The 19958-nt window shown below is 38.3% G+C and overlaps 2 protein-coding genes across 3 annotated transcripts in view; both read left to right on the top strand.

Annotated features, from left to right (window-relative positions):
* Positions 1-3472, top strand: part of slc38a3b (solute carrier family 38 member 3b) — a 32248-nt gene extending 28776 nt beyond the window's left edge. For both annotated transcript variants that reach the window (XM_084928853.1, XM_084928852.1), the window contains one exon: positions 71-3472. In XM_084928853.1, coding sequence (XP_084784979.1) covers positions 71-175 — 105 coding nt within the window. In that variant the 3' untranslated portion in view covers positions 176-3472. The remainder of the gene's footprint in view (positions 1-70) is intronic.
* Positions 3473-6187: 2715 nt separating this feature from the next.
* Positions 6188-19958, top strand: part of LOC146387323 (guanine nucleotide-binding protein G(i) subunit alpha-2) — a 48845-nt gene continuing 35074 nt past the window's right edge. The window contains exons 1-2 of the mRNA XM_084928851.1: positions 6188-6844; positions 7008-7154. Of these exons, the coding sequence (XP_084784977.1) occupies positions 7037-7154 (118 nt within the window). The 5' untranslated portion in view covers positions 6188-6844; positions 7008-7036. The remainder of the gene's footprint in view (positions 6845-7007; positions 7155-19958) is intronic.

Genomic DNA, 19958 nt, shown 5'->3' with positions numbered 1-19958 from the left:
TGCCATGCATGTTACATCATTTTTCAACCTCTTGATAGTTAAGACCAATATGTTTTCCCATCATTCTTAGGCTGCCTGCTTTGCCGCTTTGGGTTTCTCCTTCATGGTAATGAGTCTGAGCTTCATTATTATCGACTGGACAACAGGGGAAGGCCTTGCTGTTGGAGGACACTAAGTGCTGCTTCATTGTGTGTAGTCCTAGGGAAGGGGTACATACTGTAAAACGGTCAATGGTTAGAAAATACTGTCAAGTAAGCAGGAACACACTACAGGGCTGCTAAGAACAGCTTCCGGATTTCTAAATGTGTAAAACACCCAGTATAGTATGTGGGTAGAAAGGAATCACTCTTGGAAATCAATGTAACTTTCTGACTGTAATTTAACATGTATCTGTACAAAATCCATTCATTTCAATATTTTATTATTTAAGTTAACAGAGTGTAAAATTTTATTTGAATAATTACGAATGAACAGGGTTGTTGTTTTGTTTTGTTTTTTTGTTACCCTGTGTTAGTGCGATAACATCCAAGGATGCAGGGATGATAGTGAAATTGTCTTTCCCTGTTGTTTTCCCTTTACTCACACACACAAACAGCTGCAGCTGGTATTGTACAGAGAAACAGTATGATTGACAGTATGAAAGGAAACAAATTAAGATAAAGTATAAACAAGAGACAGTAAAATAACATATGTTTTATGTAATATTAGTTATTTTCCATTAAATGCACAAAAGAAAACTGATTATTTCAACCTGCACCAGCAGCGATCTGAACTGTTCATTCTCATCATTATTATGTAATATTATATAGTGAGGTGTTTTAAAGCCTTAGAGCATGGCTGACATTTAATTATGTGTCTGCAAGCTTTTGCTTCATATGCATAAATCAACAAATTTTATTCAAAAACCTGGGTGCCTTTTAGCATTTAACAAAAAGCACACAAAGATACGATGAAAGCAAGAGTTTATATTTATTTAGCTAACTACCAGAAACATGTTTTTAATTTCAAATGAAATATATTTAATTCTACTTTATACAATGAAACCAATAATCATGATACAGAGATAATTCACACAAATAATATTTCACTTGTTTGTTAAAATGTAAAGTGTTTGATAAAGAAATGCCTTTTTAATGCTTTTGTAGTGCATATAAGCCAACTGTGACCCTTAATATAAAGAGTTCAAGTTTACTTTAACACTTTGTAGAAGTTTATTTACCTTATTTTATTCCTTCGTTGAGGGTTTCAGAAATAATTTCTTTACTCTACCACATCACTACAATTTACAAGTTGGATGATGACTGGGTTTAAAAAAAAAAAAAATCGAAACAAGTGCCACGCTTTTCATGGATAAAAAAGAACACCTACATGAGCGTTTAAAGCCCAGTAATGAGCATGTTATGTCCAGTTTCCAGTCTTTTTGCTCAGCTAAGATAACAGCTAGGTAGCTCTACTTTTATATTTATCGTAAGACGTAAAACTGGTGATGATCTCGTTTAATTTTAAGCAGCATCAAAGAGAATGTTCATCTTCCCAAACTGTCCCAACTATTCGCTCACTTTTAATCACCCGTGGTTAAAATTTAAAGGATGTATTTGCCCAGATTCCAAATACATAAATAAAGGCCATGTAAATAGTTTGGTTGTACCCAGGTTTTAATAGGCATTTTATAAACAAATGTATAGACACGATGTATATATCTAAAAAAAAATAAGCAAATAAAACCAAAACGTCATCCATTGCTAGATACCACTAGGTAAAAATGAAGAAAATGTAGTTTCTAGTTGTAATTCAGTTTGGACCTCTGACCTCTGAGTTGTTGGGTTTTGTTGTTGTTGTTGTTGTTGTTTTTTGGCTCTGCCTGCTGGAAATCTGTAAAATTAAAATGAGTTAATTTGATAGATCAATGTGATGATGATGCTTTTGTTATTCTGTCGCATTATCATTGCTTCACTAGTTGATAGTAATTTGCTTGGTCTTGTTGGCCATAAACATGAAGTTAATCTTTTTGCATGATCAAGTCTGTTCTGTATTTGGTGTAGTGAGCAGAGATTTGCCTTCCAGCACTGTCACATAGAGATGTTAGGTAATAACTGTGCATTTGGCATCTTATAGTGAAGCGTACTGAAGTCCCAATCTGTTTTGTGTTACGTGTCAAAAAGTCGTTCTTAAAAAACCCCCTCAGACTATTACGATTACTGTCATTACGCTCAGAGAGAGAAGACTTTTTTTTAGTTTAATTCATGTGTGTTGAGGAATACCTCCCAAGTTTTGGCTTAAAGTGATCTCAACACCCATAACGGGTATGACTAACTACATAGGAGTATGCTTTCACAGACTACAGGGGCTTTAGATTATGTAATATATATGAATATAAACCATAAATTCACAGCTTTTAAACCAATGGAAAATTTTCTCATGGACAAAAGTGAGAAAAGCTTATGACAAATACTTTCAACTTCTACCCAAAGATGGTTTTATACTGTATAACAACTCCCAGGCTTTAGAAAAGTCAAGGGCAAATTCTCAGTTTATTTATATATAACTCTATTTTCTGTTTTATGTAGCAGTTTTGACTCCAGGTTTAGTTGGGTTTTTTTTTTTTTCAGACTAATCATGAGCAGAAGAAATATCCAGTATCCTTTTTCTTTGTCCTTGCTTTTTCACATTTACTTGCTGAGCTCCTTTTGGTGTTATTGGAGGTTTAGTCTCATCAAGTTCAGTAACCAAAGTTACTAAAGGGATCTTGGGGTTACTTTAAGGGATCTTGCCAAAATAACAACTGACTACCTACTGCTTTAAAATGCTATAGCTTTTAAACATGTGCCACCACATGATATCAAATGTTAATCCATCACGTATGTAAGCAAATCTGTGTGATATGTTACTAGAGCTGTAGTTCAAGAAGTTAATTATAACGTCGCTACAAGTAGATAACAATGTCTCTGGACTTTGGTGACTTTATATAAATAATGTATATAAATGTGTGCCTTTTATATTTGTGTTGCATATTTACAGTAGCTTGTAAAGTGTAAATAGCTGAACAATTTTAGTTTGCCAATAAAATAATTGTAGATGTTTTTAGATTGTCTTTCTTGGCCTCATTTACCCCTTGACTCAGACAAATTGTTATTTGGACAGTGCGTGTTTCTGTTTTGTTTTTTTCTTTTACTATGTACTGCTCTTAATTTGTAGGCAATTTTAGTATTTGATATTAATACAATAATGTGCGCAAGCCTTGAGTCATTCTTCATTTCTTTTTTATATTGCTAGGAAAATGCATTCTCTGTCAAGATGATCCCGCACTACTTAAGTAATGTTAAGATCTGGGCTTTTGGTGATTGGTGGCAGCCAATCTATGACTGTTAGTGCCTCATCGTGTGTTTTGCTATCTTGGTCTGTTTGTATTGCACTGGCAATATGCTTCAGATCGCTGTCATGCTGAAAAATAAATGAGATCCTTTCCAGCTGGTTCTGCGTGGTGGATCGAAATCTGTTGGACTTTTTTGAATGCATAATTCCATCCCCAACATTACTAGCTGACATGCAGCTCCAACCATGACAGAATCTCCACTGTGTTTCACGGATGACTGTGAACACTCACTGTTGGACCTCTCTCTTGAACTCCTCTGCACATACTGACAACAATTTGAACCAACATTTTCAAATTTTCAATTTTCACTCTGTAAGACCTGTTGCCGCTGATTTTTAGTCCAGTTGTTCAGTAATTTGTCGTGCATCAGCCTTTTCTCCTTGTTGTCTTTGTTTAAGAATGGATTCTTGACAGCCAACCTTCTACTGAGACCATTGCTGACGAGTCCCAAAAGGTTGATTCTGTTCATCTGGACGTAGTGTTTTTAAGTGGGAGAAACATTTTGTCACTCATCCAAGTGACGTCTCTGCAGAAGTAATTTGGATGAGTGATGAACCGTTTATCCTACTGGAAATGCTGCGTCCAGATGAACAGAATCAGCCTTTTGGGATTTACTTACCTGGATGATTGAGCATGCATCAAAATATTTCTGATGAGGTTTCAGTGAACACTAACTAGATCAACTACAGGGCCAGATGCATCTCTCAGGTCCTGGGTCAGGTCTTTGCTAGATTTTTTTCCCCTATTTCTTAAGGACATTACATTTAAATACTGTTCATTTGCTGTACATAGTTGGAAGCAAAACATAAATACATAAAAAAAACCTTTTGCATTTGACTGTAGATCTTCCCGGAATCCCGGAACCTCTATTTTTTAAAGGTGTTCAGGCTGTTTTAAAGACAAGCTTATCATTTTAACTGCTCAGTTTTCCTATGAAACTGTTTGTCATCACGAGCCGTCGCTGCTGACCTCATGATGTCAACATACTGCTGGTTTTTACTGTAACACATTAAGAATTTTATTTAGACCGGCACAGGTCTGTGTATTTCTGATTGCTCAAGCTAATGTTACATTTAAGTACTATAGAAATGAACCCAACAGAATATCATCTATACTGACTCAGACTAAAGACATTACAGCAGTAGCAAGGGCCCTGCAGTTAAATGGTACATTAGAACTCAGCAATAAAATGTTTTATTTTATTTTATTTTTTACAAGAGAACAAAAGCCAAGACTGGTAAAATGGCTGTAATAAGCCTACTGTGAGCTGGTATAGTTCAAGATTATTTATTATTTTTAAATGCCCCATTCCTTTATTGTGCTGTGAAAATATTGTTAAAATAAAGAACGTGTCTCTCATGTCAAATAAATATAAGTAGCCATGTTTTTCACTCTCAGAAGATTAGAATAATTCAAATTATAGCAGTGGAAGTGATTATTTTATCTTAAATTGTATTTGACTTTATATTGGAACTGTCTGTTTTAACAGTGTGTGTCTGACAAGGTAATCAGCAACACAGGGGCACCACAAGGGACTGTCCTCTCCCCCTTCCTCTTCACCGTCTACACCACAGACCTAGGCCACTGCACAGAGACCTGCCATCTTCAGAAGTTTTCTGATGATTGCGGTGGTTGGATGCATCAGCAGGGATGATGAGACAGAGTACCGGGCTGTGGTCGACTCCTTTGTCACATGACGTGAGCAGAATAATTTGCAGCTCACCGTGGCAAAGACCAAGGAATTGATTGTGGACTTCAGGAAGACCAGGAAACACTTGGCCCCTGTTTAATCCAGGGGGTCAATGTTGACATTGTGGATGACTATAAATACATCAGAGTATACATAGACAATAAACTGGACTGGGCTAAAAACAGCACAGCACTTTACAGGAAGGGCCAGAGTTGTCTCTATTTTTTGAGGTGGATGAGGTCCTTCAACATCTGTCGGACAATGCTCAGGATTTTCTACGAGTCTGTGGTGGCCAGTGCAATCCTCTACACTGTTGCATGCTGGGGGAGCAGATTGAGGGTTGCTGATGCCTACAGACTCAATAAACTGATCTGAAAGGCCAGCAATGTTGTGGGGATGGAGCTGGACTCTCTTAAGGTGGTGTCGGAGAGGCGAATGTTGTCCAAGATAAAGACAATGTTGGATAATTCCTCCCACCCACTCCATGGCATGCTGGCTAGCCACAGGAGCACGTTCAGACTGAGACTGAGATTACCAAAAAGCACCACTGAACGACACAGGAAATCATTCCTGCCTGTGGCCATCTTTCTGTACAACTCCTCCACCTAACACACTGTATACACTGTGATAGCTACACCCTTTTTGCACATGCTCTTCTTTCTTATTCAGATATTTATTAGTAAGTGACTTATATGTATGTATATATTGTATATATTGTGCTATTTCTTACTTCTTGTATTGTCTGTTTTTGTTACTGTTTGTACTGGAGCACTGTAACCCACACAATTTCCCCTGGGGATCAATAATGTTTTCTGATTATGATTCAGATTTTTAATGTAATTGGTTATTTCAGCGGTAATATAATTTGATTCTATATTTTGGTATAATTTGATTCTTTATGTTTTGTTTTGGAAAACAGCTTGTGTCCAACCTCAGGCAGTGCACCATACACATAATCTGTAATTTCTATATAAAGTTTATTCGCTGCAATGCCTTTAAGTCTTTAACGAGTAGATAAATTCTATAACTATGTACGTCCATTGGATGGCGCTGCACGTCAGCTATTCTAGCGGTCTCATTTGGTGCCAAGGTATTTCATAAACATGTGACGACAAGACTCATTAGCCATTTTAACAGCACTCCGTGCATCCTTGACCAGAGAGGGGCCCCTGCGTATCGCAGTTGGTCAGTGAGAAGAGGGCGGACTGCTGGCCTTCATTTCATTTGTCATGCTAGAGTCTGCATCCGCGGGAAATGCAGAGGAATGAGGCTGGCACAGCGCCTACTGCGGTCTGCACATCACACTCCTAAAATCACGCCTCGCTGGTTTGCACATTAATTGGTTTCGCTCACACGAGCTACAGCGGAGAGCTCCCCTGATTTAACAGGGCTATCGCGACAAGTTGCTCGAGTGACGTCGCTGCGACTGGTTGACAACTTACAATTGTCACACGATTATCAGAGGTTTTTCGCGCGAGCCTAAATACGCACAGAAAGAGACTGCAGCACTGTCGCCACCACCGAGGGACACGCTGCTTACCAGGCCAGGACTAAGTGAGCCAGTCTACCGTGGAGGAGAGAGCACGGGCATTTCAGTCTGTGGATGGATGCAAGACATAGGGATTTGATAGATTCGACATGGACCACATACAAATCTGAGGTTTAGTGTAACAAACACAAACCCAACAACAACAAAACAAAACAGCAAATGTTCTGAATTCATTTGCCTCCCTTTTGAGCTTCTTGTAGACCAGAAGAGCGGGACCACAGACTTATTGCAGGTGGATAAGCTGACTTTGTTTGCAAGTGGAAGAGGCTGTTTTTTCTAGAAGGCAGTACTGGAAGCAAAAGCTGTTCCATTGTTATTCCTGGCATCGGCCGACGCACTGAAACCATCAGCACTCTGAGATTCTTATTGTTTTTTTCTCTTTTTTTTTGCGCAAGCGGTCGGTGAGCCCCTGCGTTTGGATCCAATGGGTTGTACGGTGAGCGCCGAGGATAAAGCTGCTGCGGAGAGGTCAAAGATGATTGACAAAAACCTCCGAGAGGACGGGGAGAAGGCAGCCAGAGAAGTGAAATTGCTTTTATTAGGTAGGTAGGTTACATCTGGAGTTGACTCCTCAGGAAACTGAAAGGAGTGTTTCTTACTCCAGAAATGATCGTGTCACGTTGTCTGTACATAATACTCCGAAAACTCATAAAACCATAAATATTACAAACTACCACAAAGGCGACCAAGTTAAACCTCACTATATCTAAGGCAGGACACTATACACATAATCTTAGCTACAGCATAGAAAAGGGGCCATTTCAGTGCTCATCTGTCTACAGTCATGTTGTGTATTATTAATTAGCCTACACAAGTGCCCACACTGTATACTTGGAGATAAGTCAGATATCCTCATGTCAACATGCTGCACAGCTTCTTAGAGGATTGAGCTGGCATTTTTCCCAGAAAGCTTAATTCAATATATTAAACCTGTGGGCATTCACAGGATTACACTTCAGCTCTACTCTTATACTCACATTAATCTCTCTCAAAGGGATACAGGGAAGAAAATGCCAATTTAATAGGTGGCAACAGCAAAGCAACAGTTTATATCGAACAAATTCTGCATCTTGAAGGCACCATCTCCTTTCCTCCTTCTGCATTTCCATCCTGTGTGCACACAAAGTCGCATACATATGCAAACAGGAAATACATCCTCCCACTCATTACCGCATTCTCACTTCCCTTCTTAACAGTTTCAGCTGTTTAAGTTTGACTCGATCGTGCTTCTGATTGGTCTGTCAGCTCCTTCGAAAGGGTTTGTGTTTAATGTCAAGACAAGAGTTTGTGTGAATGCCAGTAGAAGTGGGCATTTTCTGAAAGCTGTTTTGCCTGGCATGATCGCAAGCTTACCAGCAATCTCCCTCCGTACTCCAGCTCTGTTTTCAGAAGATGTGGAAAGATTTGCAAATCATATGGGTGATGTAAAAACATGATAACCAAAAAGACACCATGATAAGCAAAAATATACCTGCCGGCCACTCTCTCAGTTAATTCAGTTAATTGGCAATTAGTAATTTAACTTGGTTGTTAATATTGTTATTGCTAATATTTATTACCTCTATGGATAGTTTGGATGTTTAAATGGCCTGTATTTGTATATCGCTTTACTTAGTCCCTAAGGACCCCAGAGTGCTTTACACTACATTCAGTCATCCACCCATTCACACACTGGTGATGGCAAACTACATTGTACACAGCTGCCCTGGGGCACACTGACAGAGGCGAGGCTGCCAGACACTGGCACCACCGGGCCCTCTGACCACCACCAGTAGGCCCAAGGACACAGCGACCAAGGCTGTCCGAGCCGGGGCTCGGACCGGCAACCTTCCGATTACAAGACGAACTGCCAACTCCAGAGCCACGATCGCCTTCAACTCTGGTTATGCACACATATTTCAACTAAAATAAAACTTGTTTTTCTTTCTCACATAAATTCACCTCTTAGAGGAAAAATAAAATATAAATAAAAAATTGTATCAAAGCTTAATGCAAATTACTGCTTTCTCTTTTTAACTTTTTTAGTTAAAACATCTTTGCCATCAAATAAGGTTTAACTACCTGACCTAAGTGAACCTCCTAAAGGCAAACTATAACATTTTTTACTTCTGTCATTGCATCTACGTGACAGATGCTCGTAGGAAAAATACTGAAAGGCTGTGAGATCTCTTTCTGTTTCCTCTGCACAGATTTTGGTAAAAACGTGTGTTTGGTCCATTAAGTGACCATTTTTCAGAAAGATTTTTTACTCCCCATGTTTGGTGGACACTTATCTTTGACCTAATGGAATGGGAATGTGTTGTAATCTCAGTGCATTTTTGTGAGCTGGATGGATGTGCTTACGTGCTGTACAGCCTTGCCTTTATGGATATTTAAGCTGATGTTGGGCAATTTACTTTAGCAATCACCATGAAACATTGTATTGTTTTTCTTGGCCTTCATGCATTATACTGCAGGTTGTAGTGTGTTTCCAGGCAAACACAACTCTACAGCACTCTTTGTATGTGATTTTTTTCTTGGTTAGCATCTCTTGCGCTAAATCCAAAGTATTTTCAAACAGCGGATGATAATGTCCTTCTCACATTCTACCGTGTCAGACGTTTGATTTTTGTTTGATATTTGTCTGTTATCTGTTGAATATCTGACTTTTAATGTAGTGTTACTCCTCCAGACTATACTCAGGAAAATTCAAATGCGCAGTGCAGGGAATAGCTGTGATCGGCACATGAAGGCTTGTCTTCAGGCTGACTTTTAGGAGTACTTAGTACTCAGTACTTATTTTGATTTGTGTTGTGCTGTGTTCATTTAGTAGTGGGAAGCCAAAATTGTGATCAAGATTAATATTTGATAAAATGTGCAGGCCTGCTTTGTTTGCAGGGATGATTTAAAAAAAAAAACAACAACAACCCAATAGTTCAGAAGTTGGGGGAGCGGTCACTTGGATAGACAGATGTCTGGATGCAGGCAGCTGGTGTCTTCAAGGCCTTACCTCGGGTAATAGGACTCATTGAACTGGACCTCTGCCACTTGCGTAGATGTTTGTGCTTCAGTTTTGGTGATTGAAATACTAGTGTTATATTAGTCTGTTGCTAAGCACTAATTAGCAGGTATAGGTAGCTGGTGCCCCCCTATGGTTTATGGATGCAGCTTGCTAACCAAGGTTCCTGACATTAGCTGATAAATTAGTAATGCAACCTGTCCTCCAAATATGGTAACTTCTGTCAAAAAGCTCTCATTAAATACAAACATCTGCTCTTAATCTAGACACGTTCTACTTTTTAAACACTTCTTTTGCTTAAACTTATCATATCTTGATGATTTTTTATTTAGTCTGTTGTAATTTGATGACTGGCTTCACCTTGTCTGACATCTCAAGCAAGCCATTTGCAGACTTCTCTTTGCTGACAGCACCGGTCAGTGATATTTATATATATCTTTGAATCTTTGTGTCTAATACCAACGTGAGGTTGTAAGAGGACAGTTGACTGGCAGAGTAAAATTGACAGCAACTAGTTCAGAGTCATTTAAAAGTACAAGTACAGTGCTTGGAGCTTACAGCATTTTGAATTTCATTTGCCTTCGTTGGTTTCAGAGTCCCGTGCTGTGGTTTTCCTAATAAGAAAAGTCAAACTGTCTGCTGTAAGAAGGGCATATATTTATTATACACAGTTTATCAAACATTATGTAACATAGTTTGTTTTTCATGATTCAAAATAATTTGTGGAAACAGATGCAAACAAGCAGCCTGAAGGTCTAAATGGTTAAGTTTACAAACTGCTTAGCAACCAATTAATTTGTCACAGCACCTGAATAAGTATAATAATAATATCAATTAACCAACAATAGTAAAATAGCAGTAATAATAGTAAATGTAGTGATAATAGTAGTCATGCTAGTAATCTTAGCATCATTGTAATGCAGTATATAAAAATATTATGAATAAAACGTATACGTACCAGTCCCATCTAACTACTGGCTAATCACCTGTGCACCGCCTGGATTGATTATACGAAAGCCTTTGACTCAATGCCCCACACGTGGATCCTGGAATGCCTGGAACTGTACTGATCAGCAGGACGCTAACAACACTAGAGGCCAACTTCAAGCCAATAGCATAAGTCACCATCAAGTGCATGTTTTACCAAGGAGATCCTCTGTCCCCACTGCTCTTCCGCATAGGCCAAACTCCCTCAGTAAAATCAAAAGACTGTGGTATGGAGCAATAGAGCAATAGACACACAGAGTATTGTATTATAGAAAGTGATTAGAGAAGGTATGAAAGATTTTCTATTCCTGTACTTGTGGCAGTCTATTAGAGACGGAAGGACTGCTTCTGCCTGCCTATTAAGTGGTGCAGAGGGTGTTCAGGATTATCCATGATGGATAACAGTTTGTTCAGCGACCTCCTCTCTACCATAGCTTCATAAAGAAAATGAAAAAAGAAACATCACAAAGCAGGCCGTCCTAGTCAGTTTATTCAGTCTTATGGTGTCACCAGCCCATCGCTGCTTACCAGCAAGCCATAGCAATACACTCCGTTCGCCACAACTGTAGTGCTAGAAAGTCTCCATCATTTTGCTGCAGACATTGAAGGGTATCAAATTCCTTAGGAAATAGAGCCTGCCCATCCTATTCTCATATACGGCCTGTGTGTTTTTCTTCCATTCCAGTTTGTTGTCAGTGTGGATGCTCAGGTATTTTTACTCTTCCAACACATTAAAAGTATTTCTGTAAGTGCTGTGACACTGACTTGTACTGAAGGCCTGAGGTGTACAAGCGAACAGGAATAGAGACAGAAAAGTCCCCCGTGGAGCTCCTGTACTGCACATCACCAAATCAGACAAACCAGTGCCCAGACTCATATACTGAGGCATATCTGTCAGCCAGGCAGTAATCCATGAGATGGTGGACGTGTTTTTGGACGTTTGCCCGTTCTCTTAGTACCAGTGGCTGGATTGTGCTTTCTCACAATATGAAGTATCTTCTTCTTCAAGTATCTTCTTGGTCCAATTTGTCCATATTCTTGTTTTCCTGGCTCAAGCATAACAGATAGAAGAATCAGATTGATGTGTTTTAGTAAGTAAACAACACATTTGGCCTTTCAACAGCATAAATATTTTACAAGGTGTCCAGAGGAATTATGTCACAAAGATTTTGATAAAAGCACAGGGGGCTGTGTTTGGGACTATTTCTTTGTTAGCTGAGTGGCTTCCCGCTGTCAAGGGGCTTGAGGGTATTTCTTCAACTGGCACAAATGTGGCTGCAACTATGTTTTGTGAGATACCTTAACTCAAAATTTCACGTGCTACTTCTTACACAGTTGTATGCAAATGTCTGATTAGATATATTTTTTTACACCTAAAATTTCATAGAAGAAATTTGGATTGACCTTGAGAAGATCGTTCTAGTTTTCAAGATTAAGGCAACGAAATGAAACACACACTTTGTTGGCTTCAGAGATCTTAGCATGTGAATTTTGTAATGTTAGGCAAGACAGCATCAACATCCGTGATATTTAGAAGGGTGAGGCAGACAATTAGAAAAGAAGAAGAACTGACCAACGAAGGAAGTGAAACTGAGTGGAGTGCAGAGATTAGTAATTAGTAAAAATTTAAAAATTAATTAACTAAATCACTAAATACAAACTGTGACCCTTTTCAGTTTAAAAAAGGGTATCTTTCCAGTTTAATTAAAAAAAAAAAACACTGTTAAACCCTTTTAATTGATGTCACTTTTGTGGATGCTGAGTGAATTTTTTTTTTTTCATGATGAGATCAAGTATTTTGAACAGCATTCCTTGTTTGTTACCTCATGATTTGACAAGGAATCCTCAGTCGACCATATAATCACTGTTTTGTAATTCTACACAGCCGCACTTTATCGTCTTTTATCGTCTGTCTTGATATCAGTTCCTCAGGATGTCAGCAACATCACTAAGTTAAAATAATAAAAATATTCTTGAGTGGCAATTTACTGAAAGCACTGAGAACACACAGGAGCTTACTGCTTTTTGATTTCTTGACTGAGCGCATATTGCAGTAAACCTAATGGTCTTATTTGTCCAATTTGTGTTTAGAAAAAAAAATCATCTTCTTTTGGCAAAGAGAAGATGAGTCACTTGATAGAAATCACTGAAGCATGAAGGAGTGAGTACCAAACTGTCAGGGGAACGGGGCAGCTGTTCTTTGCAAACTGAGTATCTTAATTCCAAAAATACTGTTCATGAAATAAAATTCCCAACCAACTAAACAATTATGTACACTCACCTGACACTTTTCTAGATACACCTTGCTAGTACCAGGTAGGACTCACTTTAGCTTTAGTGCTTTGTGGCATAAATTTAACAGTGTTGGAAACGTTCCTCAGAGATTTTGATCCATAGTGACATGATAGCATCACTCACTGCTCCAGATTTGTTGGCGGCCCATTTTAGTACAGTACTCACTCTCATGTTCAAGAAACCAGTTTGAGACAATTTAAGCTTTTGTGACATGGTATGTTGTCCTGGTGGAAGTAGTTATCAGAAGATAGGTGCACTGTACTGACATTGTCAGCAAAAATTCTCATGTAGGCTGTCCTGACATTTGACACCACCGCGACTTTTTCTATTTTGCTTTGCTTTTCTATTGTTGGGTTTTAGTGACCTGCGCAAACTGTAACCTCACTTTCCTGAGAGAGCGGCACCTGGTACAGTGTGTACTGCTGTAGCTCATCTGCTTCAAGATGTGACATATTATGCAGTCAGAGATGCTGTTCTGCATGCATTGGTTGTAGCGAGTGTGAAAATCCTAGTAGATCAGCAGTTTCTGTTCTCAGATCAGCCTGTCTGGCACAAACAGCCATGTTGCATTCAAACTCCCATGTTTCAAAACACAACTAACGCATGTCCTTTTACTTGATGGCCTGAGAATGAGCCGTAAAGTAAGAAGCTCAAAAGACTATAAAGTCCATAGAAAACTCTTCTCATATCAGTTTTCATGGGTTTTAAGCCATGGGTAAGAAAACACTTATTTCACCATGTTGCACCATGCCCTCTCTGTATTGAATAAGTAGATGGAATGTCTTTATATGAGCAGGAACTGGGAACAAAAACCAATGTTACATAAATGTATACGACGGCTTCTTGTGAAGCAAGGTCATCACTTCGTCACATGTATACCCTTTCGAATTGTCATTTCAGTACTGATAAACACTGAAACACTTCTCTTATATCTCTTATCAGAAATGTTATGGAGAGTTGGCCTCATGTTTTTAACTATTTAAAGCTATTTAAAAGAATGTGTAATACTTGAGAATAGTAAACAATTTATTTCCATGACTTTTCAAAGTAATTTTGAGAGTAACTGATTGGCTCTGTAGATTAAGAGTGAAAATCCAAGGTTAAATGAAGGCAGACAAGCACCCATTGCTGCTGGTAAAATATAGTAACACATCTGAAATGCTATTAAAAGGATTAGGGAGCAAGTTAAACTGAAACTGTAAACGGACAAGAGACTGTGAGAAGATTTTGAAAAATGAGAAGGACACATCATCACCATCAGAAACTACACCGTTATTAGTCATTAGTGATTTATGAGTGCTGACTTTAATATGCAAGATACTCCCTACTCTAATAGGCAGATTCTGTTTCCCTATTTTCACCCAAAAATGTGAGACTATTTTTAACCGTCTTTGTTCCCTTGAACCTCGTTGAAATCAGAACCCACTGCAGCTTATCTCTAATTCCCTCCCTCAGGAGACAGTAATAATAGCTCTTCACAGACATTACTCAATTCTCATGATGGAGAGAATAGCTCTGGGTGAGGCTGCCCATCCAGAGATGACAACTTTACAATTACACACATGTTCAAAGAATATACTTAGTACTGTTAGTCATGTCTCTGACGAACACCACTAAGTCCTCATTAAATCCCCGCGAGTTTACTGTATGTGCTGATCTAGCAAGAAATGAATCCTTCCTACAGTCACGCTTAGGATGCAGTTTTTACTTTGATGTAGATTTTGCACCAGGCAGTGACTATTGGTGAGTTTTTCTGCTTAAAGAAAACAAAAAAATCCACATTTTTAAAAATGTAGTTGGTTTTTAGTTTTATTTTTTAAATGCTATTTATTTATGTATGTATTTAGTAGTGAGCTGAAAGTTTTTTGTGCTCAGAAGTAAAAATGTATTTTGAACAAACAAATAGTTTTTCTTAATGAGGCTGTTTCACTCTGAGTCACGATGAGCAGTCGAACAGCAGATCTTCCAGATTTCATGTATGTGCGTGCTTGATTTTGGGCCTATGAATGAGATAATGTCTGAGACAGTTCATCCATGTGTCTGCTTTGCTTGATAAAGTGAGAAGTGTGTTGTGGCTGTTTCCTGAGGCAGGATGGTGGTTTATGACACCCTGTAAGAGTGTTAAATTCGGTATCTGTGGGAGTGAGCATACCACTCATATTCAGACCAGTGTGTTTATGACAGTTGTTGCCTGCCCAAATCTGACATCCGTCTCCTAAAGACTTTCATTCTTATATGTATTTTGCAAGACAGAGATTTGTGGGCTTTATAGTATAAGTTAATAATAAAAAAAAGTTAGCTAATTGAGGCATTAGTGTGGAATAAAGCTATTCCCGGTGGCATGTTTGTTTGTTTTTAAACAGTTTAGCCTCCTTATTTAGGGCCCCTTCTGCCTGCTCCAGCATTTACTAAGTAAAAGGTCAGTGAACCTCCTGCCTATCACATGAATATCTTTCTCTCCTTGTTTACTTAAAAGCTGACTAAGTTTACTTAAATCCATCTTAGTGACTATAAGGTAGCTGAACTTGAATCCAAGCAGATAAATGCACACCTTTCACATATGATAACCGTATAAATGTATAAATCTGGGATCAAGGAGTTACAACATAGACTACACATACGAGCAACAACAAAAACCCACAGCAGGGGACAAGCAGAGATACAGCTGGAAGGCCAGAGAATAAAGGTAGGTTTTGCGCCTACACTTAAAAGCAGGGATGAAGAGAGTACTTTTTATTTCAAGTGGTAACTATTTCCACAAATAAGGTGCAGCAACTGCAAAGGCTCTGTCATTTTATTTTCTGTGGACTTGGGATATGTAAGAAAGCTTTGCCAGCAGATCAGACCTAAAGGTGTGAATGTAAGCAAATGAGGTTGATGATCAAATTTGGAGCCTGCCCATTAAAAGCCTTAAAAACAGTTGATAAAATCGTAACTGAATTCTAAAATGGACAAGGAACAAAATGCAGAGAGGCCAAGACTGGAACAGTGTGTTCATATTATGATAATATCTAAGCCTTACAAGATGTTTGGCTTTATTCAGTAGCTAACTGCTAACTTGCCTACCATGGTGGTGGGAATAGGATTTGGTGCTGGATTCACCAAACAGAGCACCCACAGGAAAAAGGATTTTAATAGCCGCGCAGTGTTTTGAGCACAGGGCTGTTGCTCAGCCTGAGAAAATGCTTGAAATGTTAAATAGCTATTTAAATCTTTATATGGTGGTGCTCATCCACACTGCACGGTACATAAAATTAAAACCCACCACAATTGTTTTGATGATTCTTTGAAATAGCAGACATGCTTATTAAGTGAGAGAGGTGGATAAACTGAAGGGTGATTATTTACTAGACCACTATAGTGCAATTTTGTGGCAGAGTAATAAAGCAAATTTTCCTGGCCAACATTATTTGTCAATTATCCCACAGAACAAGTACTGTACAACCCTAGAAATGATGTTTTCTCTGAAATGCATTTAGAGTTCCCCAACATTTTAGCGAGCTGAGTTGCAGTCTGCTTGCTATGTGATTTCTACAATAAATTCCTCCATAATACCACAGTTCCTGTTATTGTTGATGTTGTTCCAAAAGTGACAACTCCACTTCATTTTATTATAGAGGTAATTCCCTGCATTATAATGAAAGCTGTTAGTAATCTGTTTTAACCACAGGTGTACGTTTATAGCTTAGTGTGGAAAACGGATATTGTTTGGAAAAGCAGAATTTAGAGCAAAGCTGTCGTTTTCAGTTAAAGAAAATCCCTCTTTTGTGGCTCATTTTAAAACGAGCTCACAATTTGTGTAGTATCTGCAGAGGTCAATACATTTTAAATTCTCCACGGTTTCCGCTAATAATGCTGGATTTAAGAAGGAGAATGAATTAAGGTAGAACCCTTGACCCTTTGTGTTTTTTACCAAATGTTCTACATTTTCTATTGCCAGTATTGGGATAAATCTATCTGGTGACTTTGTGATACCTGTGGTTGATACCCAGCAAACACTGTAAAGTTGTAATGATTGAACGTTTTAGAGAAGAGCTACATTAATTTAACCTACTTTTTTTTATCACAGCACACAAATAAAAAATGTGAAGCATTATTAGTCTTCATCTTCTATTTGGTGCAGATGACACAGCAGGTCCTTGCCCATATTTCATTTTTCAATCACGTTTTCTATTTTCAGCCCCATCCATAATTTAGGTAACTTCTTTTATCGCTTTCACTCCTCATCTTTTCATATTACACTCATCCCCTCTCATACAGTGGTGTAAGAGTGCAAACATGCCTCAGCAAGCAGCAAAGTCTTGCGGAATGACCAGAAATCATCAATATCAATTCTGTCTATATCATCTTACACTAGACTCCAGAGACAGTTTATTTAGGTGCTGCATGCAACGTGGAAGGACCTTGACCTTTTGCAAGAACACTTAAAAAGCTTAAGGTAGAGACAGCGAAGGAGTTAAAGGATGGGAGATAGAAATAATGTAGACAGTTGAGGTCCAGAATACTGGAAAAACAAGGGTTTGCAATCACGACATGAAGGAACTGCTGTCACATGGGGGAAAAGGGGAAACCTGAATTCAAATATTAAAAGTTCTCTTTTATAATTCAGACTGAGAAGATCCAAACCTTAAATATCAAAAATCGATTTTACATAGAAAATATAAGACATTGTACAAATTGTGCACCACAACATCTTTATTTTATTTTATTTTGGCCACCGATCTGCAGTCTACACTGAAAGAAAATATTGAATCTTACACAGCTGCTTATCACAGAGACCCAAAATGTAAGACGTCTTCAGATTGTTGTGAGTGGATCCCGTGATTGTTTTGCATTTTTCCTTAATAACCACTGAAAGGTTAAACAGCTGCTTTCAACTAAGTAATGTCATTTCAGTAGGTCTGACGTAACTGAAGGTAATTATATTAAACTTTACTATAAAAATCATATTTTGGGTAATATAGTTGTATACTAACTTTATTGATATGACTCTAAGTATGCCTTATATGGAAGCTGCAGTGCTTGGGAAACAGGGCCTCTGCAGATCTTTTAAATTGGTTTTCCCCCTGGAGATGATTTTCTGCTCCACCTCTAAATAGGCGAGAAAGTAATCACTGTTGGAAAAGGTGTAAGAGCACTTTAAAGGGCACTGGGCCACATGAAATATAACTGTGATCAGATTTAACTTATGAAATGCAGTCATCAGCAAAGGAAAGTAACAGATCAGTCGAACACTCCTGAATGTGCAAGATTCGATCATGAAGTCAGATTCCTTTATTTTGCAGATGTAGTAGACTCAGATGAAACACACTGATTATAAACTGTTAGACAGATGCAGTGTACAGGAGCCAACTTTGTTACCAAGGCCTCAGTTCCAAGCGTCCCCATTAGAAGATAAGCCAACATTGACAGTGATGACAGTGACAGTGCAACAATATAAAAGGCATAAGAGTGGAGTGTGAGAGACAAGTCTGTGTTTCAGAGCTACAGCTGAGATACTTTAACCATCACTGTGTCCGTAACTCGCAAATGTCCAACCTACATAGACAGTGACAGACACGACAGGCAGCTAGAACATATGTGGAGTAAAACGGTTAATAAATAATACCTGTGCAGTTCACATGTGGCAGTGACTCACATTGGGTAGCACTGTAACAATATCTAGCATAAAAAGTAGCAAAAAAAAGTGTAAAAATGTAAGATCAATATAGAGATTTTCAACAAAAGGCTTCCATTGCACGTATGATTTTTTTTTTTTTTTTTTTTATCTTTGTGACATCTCAAAGCAACCATATGTATAAGTGACAATACGAGTTTCAGTATCTTGCCCAAGGTCACCAGGAGAGCTGGGGGTCAGACCACTGACATTCTGAGCAGTGGATAACACACTAACTACACAGCCTCAACACTTGAGACAAAAATTATGGAAAGATATGGAACATGAGTAAAAAAAGGGGGGCTTTAAAGAATTTAATTAAAATTCTAATTAAAATTTTGAATATTGAACAACAGCAAAATATGCCTGCATGCATTTATATTAAAGAATATAGTCAGAGCGTGTAAGCTCTTCACAGATAACCATTTCACTAGCTGCTGTAGGGCTTAGGACTCTACCAATTGGAGGGCATCAACTCTGTAGCTCTCGTGTACAAAATGTCTGCTCAGCAGCGGTCTAAATTTAATACCTTCAGTAATATTTACAATCAGTGGGCCTGATGTAGAGTCCATCAAGATAAAGCTCTATATCAAAGTTCATTCATCGATCTGTCTGCCATGTTATTCCTGGAATAGCCATCAGAAACCATCCCCATATTCATTCATATAAATGTTGATGCCAGAGCACTGACACGGAGAGACTTAAAGAATCCGGAATAGAAATCCACAGGAGACTGAATGCCAGAGATTGTTGTTGTTTGACACATGTTCTACTTGTACCCCCAGTCAGCTGTCTGGGTAACTGCCGGACAGGGAAGCATATTTAGCCACTCGTATTGCTACCCCCTGACTCAAGTCATGCAGTTAAATTAATGCTTACCCCAAATTATTGCCTCGGGATGTTACTTAACGACTATCAAGTGGAAGTCTTTTTTTGTAATGAGCAGCTTTATAGGTTAAACTTTTCACATACTCTTAAGCTAGAAAGGTAAATTTAAAGGTTAACATTTGGAACAAACCTCCATGGATCACAGAGAACCCACTTGGAGGGTTGATACAATTTATGTGTAGTAATGAAAATGTTCATTAATAATACAGTTAGGGTGTAGATCATACAGAAGGTGAAAAGGGAACGTCTCAGTGGAGTTTATGATGATGCACTGGTCTTCAGGAAGGTAATATACAGCTTGTTCCTACTCCGAGGTAATAATAGCATTTTAGGAGTAGCACTGAGGTATGAGAAATACAGGCACAGTAACCACAATGAAGCATTATAGCCTAGTGCTTTTCCAAGGTAAAGACAAATAAACTGTCTACAAGCAGCTGAGACCCTGATATCTATATTGTATTATATTGTGTTATATTGAATATTTAGTGAATGAGATTAAAATGATTTAGCACAGTGACATTA

Source organism: Perissodus microlepis, chromosome 5 (assembly GCF_051167445.1).
Source record: "Perissodus microlepis isolate ML-2025 ecotype Zambia chromosome 5, ASM5116744v1, whole genome shotgun sequence".
NCBI lineage: Eukaryota > Metazoa > Chordata > Actinopteri > Cichliformes > Cichlidae > Perissodus > Perissodus microlepis.
This window is presented reverse-complemented; position numbering and strand designations above follow the sequence as displayed.